The following is a 15,497-nucleotide window of genomic DNA, read 5'->3' on the forward strand; positions in this document are numbered from 1 at the left end:
TATGAGCGGAGCTTTGTTTCAGATCCAGATTGCAGTCTGTGTAAAAATATGCTTCGCGCATGTGCTAATCCCTCCATTACCCAACATGGATTATCACTTCCAGAAGTGGAAACCACCAATTAATTTTGTTATATTACATTGCTGACGCCTTTAAATACCCTCACTACGCGAATTTAACCTTTCCCACTGTCCTGCGGTTGTTAGCCTCCTTCTCTGACGTTAGATTCTGTGCTAGGACCCTCGGAAAATGCGATGAGCTCTTGAAACAAATGTATGATTCTCCTCAAAATGTGAGCTGAGCGAGGAATGCTGAATATTGGGATTCAAGAATCCCACGAAGATATATGGAATTGCTGTGTGGTACATTTTTGGGGACAAGGTTCCTGATACAAGAGAGATAAGCTAGTGGCGTGTTTCGATGTTCAATGAGGAGCTGTTCACTCTGGATGAGGATGTTTCTGCGAAGGCGGTCATCAAAGGTCGACCTGAACCTCCTTATCTGCAGCTCCTGGCGCTTAAAATACCTCCCGAACAAAAATATCCGCGGGGGCTCTGCTGGCTCCGCCAGACCTCCTTCCTCTCCCCACTGCATCACAAAGTATCTGCAGATGTTCCATTCTTCTCCGTCGTCATGGGAGACCCCTCCGTCTCGGCGGGTCTCTCCTCATTACATATTCTGGACCCGCAGAACCGAGCCCTGAATGGGGTTGCATTTTAATGGCCCGCAGTGAAGGTGCGTGCTTTTGTACAGTGGCTTTGAAGCCTCTGAGGAGGAGGCCTGGCAGGTTTCTCCGGCCGCAGCCGGGTTTTTGTGTGAGAGAAAGAGAAAGGGAGAGGGGCCCAGCGGTGGGCGGGGGGGCGGTGGGGGACCCGGTCTGCTCCTGGAGCAGCAGATATTCCCCTCCTGGACCTCATCTGTCTGTGACAATAATTCTGACGAGCAGGTTTGTGGTATGTAAACTCTGCCAGTGGGAACTCGACACTCGCTCGGCGCTCGCTCCGGACCGGACCAGCACCACGTGGAGCTCGGCTTAAGCTCGAGACAAGACAGTTGTGCTTGTTGGACAGTTCTGACCCATGTTTCTTTTCGTGTTTACACTAAAAGCACATGATTCGCTGACAGCGGCGCAGTGGAACAGTGGCTGGTGCTGCATCCTCACAACATCTCCTTCAGAGTGTGTGTTCTCCCCATGCTTCTGTGGGTTTCCTGCAGCCACTTCCCTTCTAAAATCAGGGGGTTCCCAACTGGTGGTGGGTCCCCAAGCCCCTTTACTAAGGAAAAGCACGTCTTCAATATATAGTTGCATAAATGTTCATGATTTTGGCCAGTGATTTAGGGGTGATGGTGGATCCCAAAGCGTTGTTAACTGAGAACTGAGCTCGAAGCGTATCATGTACTTTGCAGGGTCCAGGTTGTTCCCTGCTTATTGCCCTCTGTTGGATGGACCCCTTATCACCCCAGTAGTTGAAAAATGATTTGCTTTTCTTGTCTTTTGGAAAACTTGTGCAGTCTTGGTCATTATTATTATTTTTATAAATTTATATTATTGTTATTTTCTATCTTTTCTGCAATTCCCAAGTCACTTTTTGCGTCTTCCAAGACATGTTTATTTTTTATGTCATGCTGTTTGCTATTTTTCCAAAAAAATCTGTCTGTCTATCTATCTATCTGTCTGTCCGTCTGTCTCTCGATCTAGCTTTTGATCTCTGTCTGTCTGTCTGTCTGTCTGTCTGTCTGTCTGTCTGTCTGTCCGTCCGGTCTATCTATTTATCGATCATTGTCTTAAAGGGGTGCCTCCCTTGTCTGAACTCATCCTCCTTGCATGACACCTGTTTTTGCAGTATTCCATATTACTTTGCAATAATAATTCATATTTCAGCGTTTTTATTTATAATGCCATCATTAATAATTAATATATGATTTGAGTTATTTTTTCCATCATATCTTTTCGAAATATTTTTTATTGTTTATGTTGCACATCGCTAGTATATTTAGATTCATGCAAATAAATGCAGTGTCACATGATTTCAGTTTGCTGTTAATGAGTTTTTGTTTATTTTGTTTATTCATGTCGTCCAGTCATGTTTTTTTCTTTTCATTTATCATTATTTTCATATTTTTATTTATTCTAAGTTGAGGTTAGAGAGCAAAGGAAAAACAAGACTAAACCACTATTGATCATTTCACTCTGAAAATTCTTATGAGAAAAGAAGAGTGTAGTATATATGTGAACATTTTTTTACTAAAATAAATAGCAAAAAATATAGTTGTTTTTAAGTATAAATAAAAACAAAAATAATACAAAACGATGTATAAATTCAATGAAAACGAGAGAAAATAAGAAAAACGCAAACTATGACTTTTTTTTTTTCTTTTTTACCTAGCGAAAGCTCTCAGTGATGACGTGCGTGTCAATGGTTAGGCTTCATTCTCGTCTGAAATTGGTCTCGTACACGCTGCTCTTTAGCGCCCTCTTGTGTCGCTAAGGATCACTGCCATCTCAGTGTTAAGACGATGAGAAACGAGCTTCGGGAGTGGATCATCGTCTGCAGGCGCTCTTCTCTCAGCACACGTGCTCGTGCGCGGGTGACTCCGCGGACGTGACGCTGCCTCGGGATTCAGTCTTTCGCGCATCAATTCTGCGCAGACGGAATCGAACCGTGCCTCATTCGCAGTCGCGCGCCCTCTGCAGGCCGAGATCATCACTGCAGCTGCCCCCCCTGCTTCCCCCCTCCCCCCTGCTCAGCACTGGGACATCACCATTTGGTGAGGGAGACGGCGGGGCCCCTGCGAGGGGGACTGCGACACTCCCTCTCCTCTCCGTCAGTGGCGCCCTCTGTGCTGTCACCCCCGGTTGAGAACCAGCATCGGTGATGCGCCATCCAGCCAGTAGATGTCACCAGTTGGCAGTGTAATTCCAGCAGCGGGGGGCCGAGCCACTCGTGAGAAGCGGAGAAGCGGTTCCCATCCATCCTCCGAGGAAGGAAGGTCGCGTCCTCTGGAGGGTCACAGGCCGACTGACCACTGTCCAGCTGTCCACGTAGTTTCCATCAACTCATAACCGCAGCTCAAGAGACTGTAGCACGATATTCCTCCATCTTTATAGCTCTGAGGGTGAGGCTTCGCTTCAAATGGAAAAAGAATTGCATTTAAAAATATGGAATATTTGGAATTCTACAAATAAAAAAATGAATATTTGTTTATTTATATTGACATTAGATAGTTACATTGATTTTAAAAAATAATTTAAAAAGTTATTAACAAAGAAAAGAAGTGATATAAAACAATTTCAAATGAATTCTATGTTCTTATTATAATCTGTAATATTATCGAATAATTGTTCCACAGAACAAGCTTCTATTTAAATGTGAATTTCTCGTCACACACACAAACACACAAATAGACAAAGAGGCTCATGCAGAGAGATGAGAAACATAACCAAGAAACACACACATTTCGTGACATCATGCTGTTCCCCAGCCTCTCACATAAAAACCAACCATCCAAAACAAATGGCTAAACTGAACCAGGACTTTGAACCCCACCTAAACTCAATAACAAAACATAATGACCCAGTGATTTTGAAGTTTTAATCCTCAAATTGAGGCTTAAACTTGTGGGGTCCCTCAAGGAGGTCCCCGCAAGTATAGCTCTCCCACACACACCCCCTTAAACAATTCCTGGATCCAGACGGTGATCCGGATCACTCCCAAAAAGGAGTCTTTTTTTTCTTTGTCCCGTTTCACCTACTTCCTGAAAATCCCATTCAAATCCGTCCCTAACTTTTCAAGTTATTTTGAACACAAACAGAGAAACGCCACCTTGTAGCAGGTGGTAGTAGGCACAGGTGGAGGTGTGTGACTAGAGAACAGGGAGATACTCACTTGTTGACTCAGATGCTTGAATACAGAGAGAACGAGACATAAATGTTGAGATAAAGACGCACACCAGACTCACACATCGACACACTGGGAGACGAGAGAGGACGACACTGAGACGCACCTAACACAAATGTGTCATAAACAACTGAAGACACTCACACACAGAAGGTTGTTTGTTTTCGACTAGTCCGAGTGCAGGACACTGGCGACCCTCTCAGGGACTGTCAGGCCAGTGTGAGTGCGTCCTCGGGGATACGTCCATCTCGTCTTCACTCTGTTTGGTGAATATGCCGGAAATAAATCTGCTCCCTGCCAAACCGTGCTCGTCACCAGTTCTCACGGAGGAGCCGCGTTTCCGAAACTTCTTTTCACCTCAAAGCTGTGAGGAAACGCAGAGTGACCCTGTAACGTTTCGCCTGGTGCTGCCACGCGTTGGTGTCGCTTTCTCACCGTCACCGCAGAGGAAGCACAAGACAACGGCGGTGACAATTTGCCGTCGCGTGTCATAAGCCGAGCGTCTCTTCCACCTCCTTTGTCATTCAAATAACCTCATGAATATTTCAGACCCACTCCACCACCAGCAGCTCTCTGGCTGAGAGAGAGGCATGAAAGAGTCATAATCTGGGCGTCCGTCAGAGCCATGACCTGTGCGGCGGCTCGCGTGTCACTGGGCTGTGAGATCTTTCCCAAACTTTGAGAGCGCAGCCCTATCAATCGCCCTTCATCTGACCTTCAAGACTTCTTTTCCTTTTCCGTTTTTAGCCGGTGGCTGACCAGCGGGTGAAAGGTGCGAGCTCCTGAGGCAGACAGGAAGCGGAGGCGCTGCTCGTCTCGCCTCTGCCTTTGTGAGGCAGCTGTTAGGCGTAATTTAGGAAGGTGATTTGTACGAGTGACTCCCATGCAGCGCCTGTGAGTGACTTCAGGCTCCCTCCATTTTAAACCACTCCGAACACAGAAGGATCGCGTCAAATATGGTTCTTATGTCCCGTGTTTATAAGGCTGTTTTGACCTCACCGTGAGCACCTGTTTCTTTATCCTCCAATATACCTGCAGTTGCTCACTACGTTTGCTATTCTGTGCTAATAAAGCGCAGACCTTGGGAGTCGCTACTGTAGTTGAAATTGCTGATGGAAAACCATCAGAACACTAAGCTCCTGTCTCATGTGGATGTGTGGCGGCAAAGCAGTCAGGGTGTCCCTGCTGAGACACCTCAGCTGTGTCATAGCCCAGCTCTGTTCACACCTGCCGTCTGATACCTGGCCACCTCTGCCTTTCCTTTATCCAGTCAGCATGCTCACATGGCGGATCAGGGAACCGAATTATGGTCTTAGTCTGGCGAAGTTCAGACTTTAGCTTAGTCCCACTACTTGGGAGACATTGGAATTCCTCTTAGTCTTAGACTATACCACCTGGATACTGTGGTTAATAGCTGGACTAAGCTAGCATGTAGCCAGTAGCTGGACCATGACTGGACTGGGTGACGTGCGACTGCGCCAGCTTCAGCTATGCAGCGGAAGTGAACATAATCTTAGACTATTCAGGGTCTAATGACTTCTAATAACCTTCGATACAATGGAGAAGACCTGATGCAGCGTGTGTTCCTCGGTCTGAGCCGATGTCTGTGCTGATCACATGACAAACCTGATATCAGCTGGGTTTTGGAACTGGCGACAACAATGATGTGCAGATTTGTCTCCAACTTCTTTCACCCAGGTTGTTTTTATCAGTAGTTCCCACAACAAGATTAGAGGACGTGATTTGATGGTTTTAAGAGACAGCATTACCACAACACCAGCAACCGTTAGCATGGTTGCTAATTGAGTCGGGGCTCACAGCGGTGCTCTAAAGTGCGTCTTTGTTACTCGGCATATATCATCCTTGCAGTCAGGCTTTTAGCTTGGAGGGAAAACATGAGAAAATGGACGCCCGATTCTCAGCCGGAGCTTGGTCGTATACCAGCGTAATCTGGTGGCCACGCTACGGTCGAGAATCGGGTCGCCATTCTTTCCATTTTTTGCAGTGGCAAAAACTTGCCGTTGAACCATCGTGCCGACGTTCGGATTCTGAACCTGCATCATCAGGGTTGAAGAGCTCACAGCGCCACCCCTCGTCACTGACTGGGAGAACAAGACACAATCGGACTCGGTGACTTAATCGCACTATTGAGTCACCTTACACAGTCCCTGTTGCTGCTGGTGCACCTCGTCCACCTCCAAAATTATGGGCATGCAAGCGTCCCAACTGGGCCACCTGTGGGTTGGCAGTGATATCTTGCCATGGCTCACACATTCCTCCAGTTATCAGTTGGATTGGCCCCACAGCGACTCAGCGGTGCTGGATCCTATTGCTAGTTCACGGTTCCTTCACCATAAGGGTGTGTTGTTCAATCCTGGGACATAGGGGGAGTCGCCTTCACTGTACGTGGGTGGTGCGTACGCTGTGTTTTTATATTTCGTCATAAATAGTCTTAAGTCACGTGCTGTTGGGAGTGACAGTTGAAACAGGGAGTCAGTGGACATGGAGAGACCAGTGTGCTGCTCTGAGGTCTGAAGAAAGGTGGCGCGACACGATGGGAAAGGACTATCCTTTCAGTCGGGTCCCTTTAAGAGCCCCATATCCTTTTTTGAGAATGAGCCCAGACGAGTGTGTATGTGTGTTGATTGTGGCCTCTCGGTCGGTCACTCGGGGGGGAAACTGCAGCAGGGGCTGGTTGGAACCTCCCCAGCCCCCGTTTAGACCAAATGGCAGCCTCGCCTCGCCGCATGCCCTTATCTACCAATGGAATGCAACAGCTGTGTGGGGAGAGCACACGGTGGGCTGGCTGAAACCCCCCTGCCGGACCCCCGCAACACAGCCCCCCACCCCTTTAAGCAGGGCTCCTGAAAGGCAGCTCAACTAAAAGTGAGCGAGAGACGCTGCAAGAATCTAGAGGGCTGCAAAACAGTGGGAGAGGGAGGGAAGAGAGAGAGAGAGAGAGAGAGAAGGAGAGTCAGGGACAGGCAGTGCTGAAGAGGAGAGCACAAAGAGAAGGAAAGTGGAGCAGGGGAGGGGAACCGGAGGCTGGGAGAAGGGAGAGGGAAAGACAAAAGAAGGAGAAGGGAGACATCGCAGGGTGAACGGAGGGGACTGAGCAAATGGCTACGGAGGAGACGGCGGGGGGAGCCAGGAAAGCCACCAAGAGCAAACTGTTTGAGTTCCTGGTCCATGGAGTGGTGAGTGTTGCTGTCTGTCATTCCCTTGAAGGGAGCTGGCATCTGTGTGTGCATGTGTGTGTGTGTGTCGGCGCGGCAGTGTGTGTGTGTGAGAGAGAGATAGCTGGCCATGTGAAGGTTATTTCCAGCCCCCTGGTTCTCAGCCTGTGAGGGAATTGCTTGAAAGAACAAGAAGTGGAGCAGCATGGATGGATGGAGCCGAGCGGCACGCTGATGCCGGAGAAGAGCGTTGCTCACCGAGAAGATAGGAAAATAGCAGGCGAGCGGCGCGAGGCAGCCTGTTCTCCTTCAGCTCACCGAGGGACAGACGCGGGGGGAAATGACGACCCAAAACAACACTCTAGAGCCGCCCTCTCGCTCGGCACGCTGTTGCTGACGCTGGACGGCATTTGAACCTGTGAGGTCACGAGGCAGGCGGACGTAGTATTGTGGACGGCAGGCAGGCGGCCAGTAGTAGCAGTCATGCAGAACAATCAGTCCATTCATGCGGAGGAAGCGTGAAATGTCAAGTCAAGTGTTGCTTGTGGTTAGAGGTCAGGCAACTATTGCCCTGATCCCGAAGTGCACTTTAATAACCGGACGCTGAATACCGGAGTTGTTCGTATGAATGACGGGATTCAGGACCTGAAACAGTCTGGCAAAGTTTTACCAGATGTGGCGGGCCGACTAGCTCTGGTTTTCTGACGTTCGACTTGCGTCGCTCGACTCCGGCTTGCGAGGACTGCTCTTCGCCGTGGGAGGTTGAATCAGGGTCACTGAGGTTCAGCGAGTTCCAGGAGTGTAAAGCCTCACTTGGGTCGTGTTTAGGCTGTCACTACTTGGCAGATGACATGTTTCCACACCTGTGGTTGATGGTCCTGCTTGGACTAGATCAAGCCTGTGTCTATCCATCCACCCACTGCTCCATCTGCGCCCCATCATCACACCCCTCTTCATCCTCATGTAGGTTCTTCACCGCTCCCTCAGTTGTACCTGTGGTCCGTCGTACAAGTGCTCTACTACGGGTCACGTCGCCGCAGATCTCCAATTCTTATTGTCAACCCCGATTGCCGGCGTATAAACCCTTCACATGAAGCACATGTGTTGCAGGAAGTGCGGCCTTGAGATTACACACCCATTCACACTTGACCATCACAGACCCTGAAGACTACTTTCACAATCCAGGTGGAAAAACACGTAATAAATAGCTGTGCTTTAGCACCACCTCTCAACTTTGGTCCCCACTCACAAAGCCGGCTTGGTATTGCTACGGAAAGCAGCTTTTTTTGTGGCGCTCACCGTCACGTAACTGTGACCCAACAAGACCACATCACTGGTGAGACATTCAGTCATTCCCTCGCACGAGTAACGTAGTACTCCAGCCCGCTCCTCACATCGTTTCTTTTGCTGCAACGATTGCGAGTGCCGTCGTTCTTTTCACTGACAGTAATTACACTGTAACTACACTGCTGGTCATAATGTTATTCCTGACACAAGCCTTGACTCATGCTAGCAGAAGTGGCTAACAGATAGCATTCTAGCTGGTAAAGGTCATGAAGAATCAGGCGACGTGTTTCACTTCATTTTCAAAATAACGTCACTCATGGATCCGAAATACTAAATTTCTCCTGGATCTTTCATAACTGCTCTGTTATTTATGCCTGAATCGACTTCAGTATCTGGAAGCTCAATTACTCGTCTCCAAACGCTGAATCTGCCTTCTGTGTCTAACTGAAGGTCCAGTTGTGATTCCTGCCTTGGACATTGTGTTCAGTCGTGTCAGTGGTGTGTTGTCTTGTTTGATCATGTGTCGTGTTTTCACTCGTCTTTGTGTGCAGCGGTGATGTGTGGCTATGGTTAGTCTTGCTTACTCAGCAATTTGTGTGGTTGCTCACCCGAGAGCATTCCATTGTTTGTTGTTCTGTTTAGTTATCGATAAAATAGTTCACCACTTGTGATACTTTGTGTCGTGTTTTTAATGTCATCGTTTGCTTCATGATATTCCATTGTGTACTTCTAGTGTATTGTTGTTGCATAGTTCATATGTAACATGTTATGTATGTGAATATGATAGTGCTTGTTAGTTATTTCCTGAAATTTGTGTTCGTTGTCGCACTTTGTTTGTGTAGTTTGTGAGTTGTTGGTCTCTAATCATTTGTGTTGATGTGATTTGTGCATTTGTTGTCATCATCTTAGTGTGTGTTGGCATCATTAATGCTGTTGTGTTTAGCGGCCCGTTGTGTCGTCTTTGTTATAACGTAGTGGATTTGTTGTGCGTTGTCATTCACTGTTACGGTGCGTCAGAATATTGTGTTGGTCTCAGTCACTTGTTGTGTTCAATAATTTGTCGTTTCTGTGTTTATGCCTTTGTTGTTGTCATTTTGTCTTGAGTTGTGTTCAGTCATTGATGACTGTGTTTCCAGTTCCACTTTAGTCCTTCATTTTGACATCCAGGATTTTTCAACCAATACAGTGGTACCGCGGTTCTCGACCACAATCCGTTCCAGATGTTCCGTTCCAGCAAATTGTTTGAAACCTGAATGGATTTTTCCCATTACAATGAATGGAAAAAGAAATCATGCGTTCCGAGCCTTAACATAGTCTTTTGTAGGAGTGAATGTAGAGTGTCTGCTGCAGGTGGCTGTTCCTCTATGTGTGTGGCCGCTGCATGTGGGAGGGGTTGCCGAGTGAGTGAGGTCTCTCCAGAAGTGAAGAGGTGCCCGGTGCGTGTCCAGCTCTGAATGTGCGCTTCTGTGCAGTTTGGCTGTGACAAAGTCATAAACCAAGTCACGCTCTGTCCCAGACTGGCCTCATCCCTGTCCCAGCTCCAGCCCACAACAGGACATCAAACCCTGGAGTGAGCGCTCCAGCACCTCCTCTGTGACACTCTACCACGGTCCAGTGTGGAGACAGGAAAGGTTTTACACCTCAATATGAAGAAAAAACAGTCAGTAAATGGAGCTAACGGGACACGTCTGCATACAGAGGCTGCGTTATACACAATAACAAAGCGTCTCGTGGGTCAGCTGATCGGTCTGCGCACGTTATGGTTTTTCCGGCTTTTTTCTGGGGTGTTCGAGTTCAGAAGCAAAAAAACCTCAAATTTTTTTTTTTAACTCCGATTTGTTCGAAGTCCGAGACGTTTGAAAATTGAGGTACCACTGTACTGTGAATCACCATGACTTTCCCGCCAATTCCACCAATCACTTTAGTCTCCTTCTCCGAGTCCTCCACGCAGCATCCTATTTCCTCCCTCCTTGTTGAGATGAAGCTGTGTGCGACACCAAATTGCTCACAATTGCCCCACAAACGTTGCCACCAAGGGATCCTGAATCCATTCATAAATGTCCAAATTCCCACGATTGAAATATGGAATAAATGGAACTAACAAGCAGAACTCACTAGTTCAGCGTCACCCGAACACTGTACGGTGCAGACGTAAACAAACATGGCTGACCTCCAGCTCCATCTCTCTCCAGGCTGTTTCTGACTCTCTCCATCTCGACCCTGTGGAACAGATCAGCAGCTACTGTTTTCATTGGCTGAACAACTCCACTCACACACACACAAACATTCTTCACCTTTAGCTCTCAGACTCCGCCCATCCACACCTCCATCAGGCTCCGCCCTTGTGAGGAGCTCCGTAACAATACAACCAGCGCTCACTACACACTGACAGCGTGAAACTACTCACAGAACACCATGAAAAAAAAGATGGACTTATATTAACATCAGTTTTCAGTGTGTGTGTACTTCGCACTTGAAACACTCATTGATTTTGGCATGTAAAGCACATTTTGTTAAGATCATTGCAGCTTGCAGCTTTATTGAGGCTAAAAACTGACTCTAGTTTCTGAAGTTAATTTGCAAAGGTCCTTATTTCCAGTCATGTTGTTCCAAAACCATAAATGATCGCAACTTTTGCCGCAATTTAAAAAACAATCTGCAGCAAAGTCAGACACTTCTGGCGGCAACAGTCAATAGAACAGTCTGTGAAATCCTGGAGGGGCCGATAGTTTGTGTCTAGTCACTTCACTCTTTTGCCTGTTGGTTTAAGAAAGTGAGCTCTGCACCCCCGGCGGAGTCTCCGCGCTGTGGCCACCTCACAGGTCAAGTGCAGCGTGAGGAAGGTCGCCGGAGCTCAGTCGTCCCAAACGCCTCTCCGAGTCCCGTCCGCTCCAAATCGCGCCTCCAGAGTGAAGCGGGTTTTAATCAGCGCTGATGCGCCGCGTCCTGACGGCAGGTGGATTTATACGGCGCAGGAGGATGAGCTATTGTCTGCCTGACAGCGTCGGTCGCACGGCCGCGCCGCAGTCGAGACGGACTTTAGGCAACAATGGACTCGGTGATTGATGCGACGCAGGAGCGCGTCCTCTCAACAGGCCAATTAACCTTGATGAGGCTGCGGCGGCTTCCAGCCAAACATTCCCTCCTCCAGCGCTCCGAGACGGAAAAGTCCCGCTGGAGCCGCGGCCCCTTCCTCCTCTGAGGTGTTCACACTCTGGGACGTCCGACGCTCCCGCGTGAGGCCCAGCAACTCTCAGCTGAGACGCAAGTGTGTGTGTGAATGATGCAGTCAGTGAAGGTGAGCGTGATCCCCCCCACCCCCCCAGGTGTGTGTGTGTGTGGCTGTGTGTCTGTGTGAGAGAGAGAGAGAGGGTGGGCTCCTGCCTCCGTCCCTCATTATCTCTGCGCCTCCGTCCGGCTTCATCCTCTCTGTCGCTCATTAGTGCGAGTGTGGAGGTCAGAGAGACGGAGGCCCTGCACTCAGGAATCTCTGCTGATGCCACCTTGATAGATCACAGTCGCTCTCCTGGAATACTCAAGCAGCCTTTACATTATGACCGGCTCCTCCCCTGCAGTGGTCAGTACCTGAGGAACCCTGCACAGTTTTCACCGTGGCAAACTGTATCAGCTGTACAGAGATAAATCTCAGAAAATACAAGAAGATTTTAAATCGGTATATTCAATGCAAATATTATTGGATTAAAAATGTTTGAACATTTTGTTTGTCTTAGCTGATGTTTCTAAAATATTTTGCAGCATTCTGTGTAAATCAACGTATCAGTATAAAATATGTGAAATGTAAATTCATTGATGGTTCTGGTTAGACTTTGGGGAAGACATATTAACCATTAATAAATAAATAAAAAAACCTACTTACATGCTGGTAATAATCAGTAATTATAGAGTGAAAATAGAGGCAGGAATTACCAGATGCTAGACAGTAGTTATTAATGGATAATAACTGGCTAATGTGCTGCTGATGCACATATGAGTCAGTAGTTTATTTTTGGTTGATGTGAACCCAAGAGCAGCAAGTATTGATAGGTTGATAACTAAGAGAGACTCCCAGCGGAGCAAGCTCAACCGAAATCCAGGGAGCAAGCGAAAGGGTCCAAAAACACATGGACATGAAAACACATGTTAGAATAAACGTACGAAAATTCTCAGGCGCAAAGGCAAAAAACAAGGCAAACCAGGAAGTAAAAATACAGGCAAGTAAAAGTCCAACACGTTCAGAACAGGAGTCCAAAACCAATACCACGACGTAGAAACATTCACGACAAAAACACACAGGAGCAGGAAGTAACTGACAAAAATAAAAGCACAGTGGGAGGGGCCATGACAGTTTAGGGTTTATTTGAAGTCTAACCTGGTGTCGGAACATGATCAGGTGAGCGTGGTTCCGTTTCCTCACGCGCATCGCGAGCGTCAACAGGCCTCACTGTTGTTGTTTTTATGGGCCGCATGTTCCTGCTGATATTTTTAAGATGCAGAGGAGCAATGGCTTCTATATTGGAGGCCCAGATGAGGAATGTTGGCGGGAAGATATTGAGCTCCGTTTTTTCCAAAGCTTTGGCTGGAAGAAGCTGCTGAAACACTGCGATCCGTTTTTATGAGCCGTGTTTACTTGGGTTTGTTTTCATTTTGGTCGTCCTCCAAACCGAACCAATAACCCAGGTTATTGGATGAGTGTGCTTCTGTTGCGAACAGGTACACACACACACATACTCACACACACTCACACACTGGAGGAGAACGAGGAAAATCAATTAAGAGCAACAATCCCAAACATCCGTCCCTTTGTGAGTGCGGCGTCGCAGCACCTGTTCACTCTCAGAAGAGCGTTGGCTTTGCGAGGGAAGCGTGTTTTTCTCCTCTAAAAGGATGGTTATTTCACTGGGTAAATGAAAGTGAAGTTCGGAACACGATTGAAATTCCGATCACTCGCACTGTTTGGGCCGAGGCTGAATTCTGAAAAGGACATTTAACACTCGCTGAAATGATCTCCCTGGTAACAAACGGCGAAGAGCAGAAATGTACTTTTGTGAAAACTGGAAAGTTTTCTGGGCACTTTCTGAGCACGCTCAGTTTGGTCGCTTTGATCGCTGTGCCACTAACCTGGTGATTTCTCCAGTTTTCTGATGCCACTAGCTTGGCGGAGTAGCAGTAGTTCTCTGAGAGCCACTAGTTTGGTCATGCCGTTAGCTTTGTGATGCCGCTAGTTAGATGATGCCGCTTGCTGTGGGATGTTACATCGTTGATGACACATTTAGCTTTGCCATGCCACTCACCTGGCAGTGCCTGCCACGAGCTTGGAGACACCTCTAGTTGGGTGACGGCACTAGTTTGGTGATGCCACAAGCTTGGTGACACCTCTAGTTTGGTGACACCTCTAGTTTGGTGATGCCACAAGCTTGGTGACACCTCTGGCTTGGTGACACCTCTAGTTGGGTGACGTCACTAGTTTGGTGATGCCACAAGCTTGGTGACACCTCTAGTTTGGTGATGCATCTAGTTTGTTGACACGTCTAGTTTGGTGATGCCACTAGTTTTGTGATGCCACACAAAAACTAGTGGCATCGCCTCTAGTTTTGTGATGCCACAAGCTTGGTGACACCTCTAGCTTAGTGACATATCCGGCTTGGTGATGCCACTAGCTTTACGATTCCTCTAGTTTGGCGATGCCACTAGCTTGGTGACACCTCTAGTTTGGTGATGCCTCTAATTTCTAGATGGCTCAGATGCCACTAATGTCATGACACCACAGGCTTTGAGATGGTGCCGGCTTGGTTATGCCTTAAGCTTTGGGATGCCACTAGAATGGTTGGTGAACCTTGAGTGATCCAGAGACCAAGATCTGTTGGTTCTTTATGGTCTTTCTAATTTATACACCTCCTTCACGTGCAACCCCAGTCCCTCATGACCTGGTCTGATCTCACCTCCTAAGTTCCTCCCCAGTCCCGGGCAGAGGAGGAGGAGCAGGCGACTGGGACTGAAGATAAGGAAGAGATTTAACGTTTCGAAGATGCTGATTGGCTGTTAGATGTTCCTTCACTCTCTGTTTTTCCAGCATGGAGAGGGCTTTCGTGGCTTCCCCCCGCAGTCCAGAGATTGTCTTTCAACGTTATCCCTCTAAGTCTGAACAAATGTTTTCGTGGCTCTCAGTTTTCAAGTTTCATTAACGGTTCAGACTCGTGAGTCTGGCTGGAGTCAAATCCCTCCAGCCCTCCTCTATATGCCAACACTCTTCTCAGATATCCATCCACATGGCAGATTCGATAGCTGGCAGAGCGCCGTGCTGGAGTCACTTCAGCGGCTCAGATTATAGAGTCGCGCTCATTGTCCGTCAATTTACTGGAAGTTCAACACAGTAGCCGGATCACCTCCAGACTCGTGGCCCGTCCGTCTGCTTTACATTTATGTGGACTGCTGTGCAGAAGAGTCTGGAGAGTCCGCGGTCCTGAGCCGGAGATCCTGAACATATGCTGCTTTATCCGCTCGGCTTTGGAGGCCCCTCTTCAAACACCCCCGCCCCCCACTGACCAGACCTCCCGCCGGAGTGACAGCGCCGCCTGCGCGGCTACTTATCAGCGGATCGCTGCCCGGACGCTCTTTCAAAGGGCTCATAATACAGCCTCTGAGCTCTTTGTGTGCCGTCATATTACAGAGCTCCGTTTCATATTTTCACTGCTGTTTATCAGCTCTTTGTTTGTCTGCGGTCCAAAGATCAGATGGACTCCAACGACAACAAACACTGTCACGTGGTGCTTTTTGATGTCGGGATCCACGACCGGCCCACTTCAGTGCCATGTGGAACTCTGGTTCTGCGCTGACGCGCACACGTTTCTTTGATTCCATGACGGAACATTTGCAATTCCTTGAGTGGAGCTTGTGTGTTTTCCTGGTGTGCATTCCTGTGGGCACTCTGGTTTCCTCCCACAGTCCAGAAACATTCAGAGGTTCACTGATGACTCTAAATTGCCTGTAGGTGTCAGTGTGAGCGGTTGTTGTTGGCTTTCAGTACAAACTGAGCATCTTTTTCTATTTTTCAGTCATTTATTTACGACTTGTAAATAATTTTTTTCATTTATTTTTTTATATTTATGTCACGTTTTTTATGTTTTAGTCTTGCTATAT

The 15,497-nt window shown here is 47.8% G+C and overlaps 1 protein-coding gene across 5 annotated transcripts in view; it reads left to right on the top strand.

Moving 5' to 3' along the window:
* Positions 1 to 15,497, top strand: part of smarcd3b (SWI/SNF related, matrix associated, actin dependent regulator of chromatin, subfamily d, member 3b) — a 45,430-nt gene that overhangs the window by 10,892 nt on the left and 19,041 nt on the right. The window contains exon 1 of one of the 5 annotated variants that reach the window (XM_053860522.1): positions 5,619 to 7,094. The exons of 1 other annotated variant lie outside the window; for it this stretch is intronic. In XM_053860522.1, coding sequence (XP_053716497.1) covers positions 7,017 to 7,094 — 78 coding nt within the window. In that variant the 5' untranslated portion in view covers positions 5,619 to 7,016. Of the gene's footprint in view, positions 1 to 5,618; positions 7,095 to 15,497 lie in introns of those variants that run through there. 3 more of the 5 variants (XM_053860521.1, XM_053860526.1, XM_053860525.1) reach the window with 3 other exon arrangements.

Source organism: Synchiropus splendidus, chromosome 3 (genome assembly GCF_027744825.2).
Source record: "Synchiropus splendidus isolate RoL2022-P1 chromosome 3, RoL_Sspl_1.0, whole genome shotgun sequence".
NCBI classification, from domain to species: domain Eukaryota; kingdom Metazoa; phylum Chordata; class Actinopteri; order Syngnathiformes; family Callionymidae; genus Synchiropus; species Synchiropus splendidus.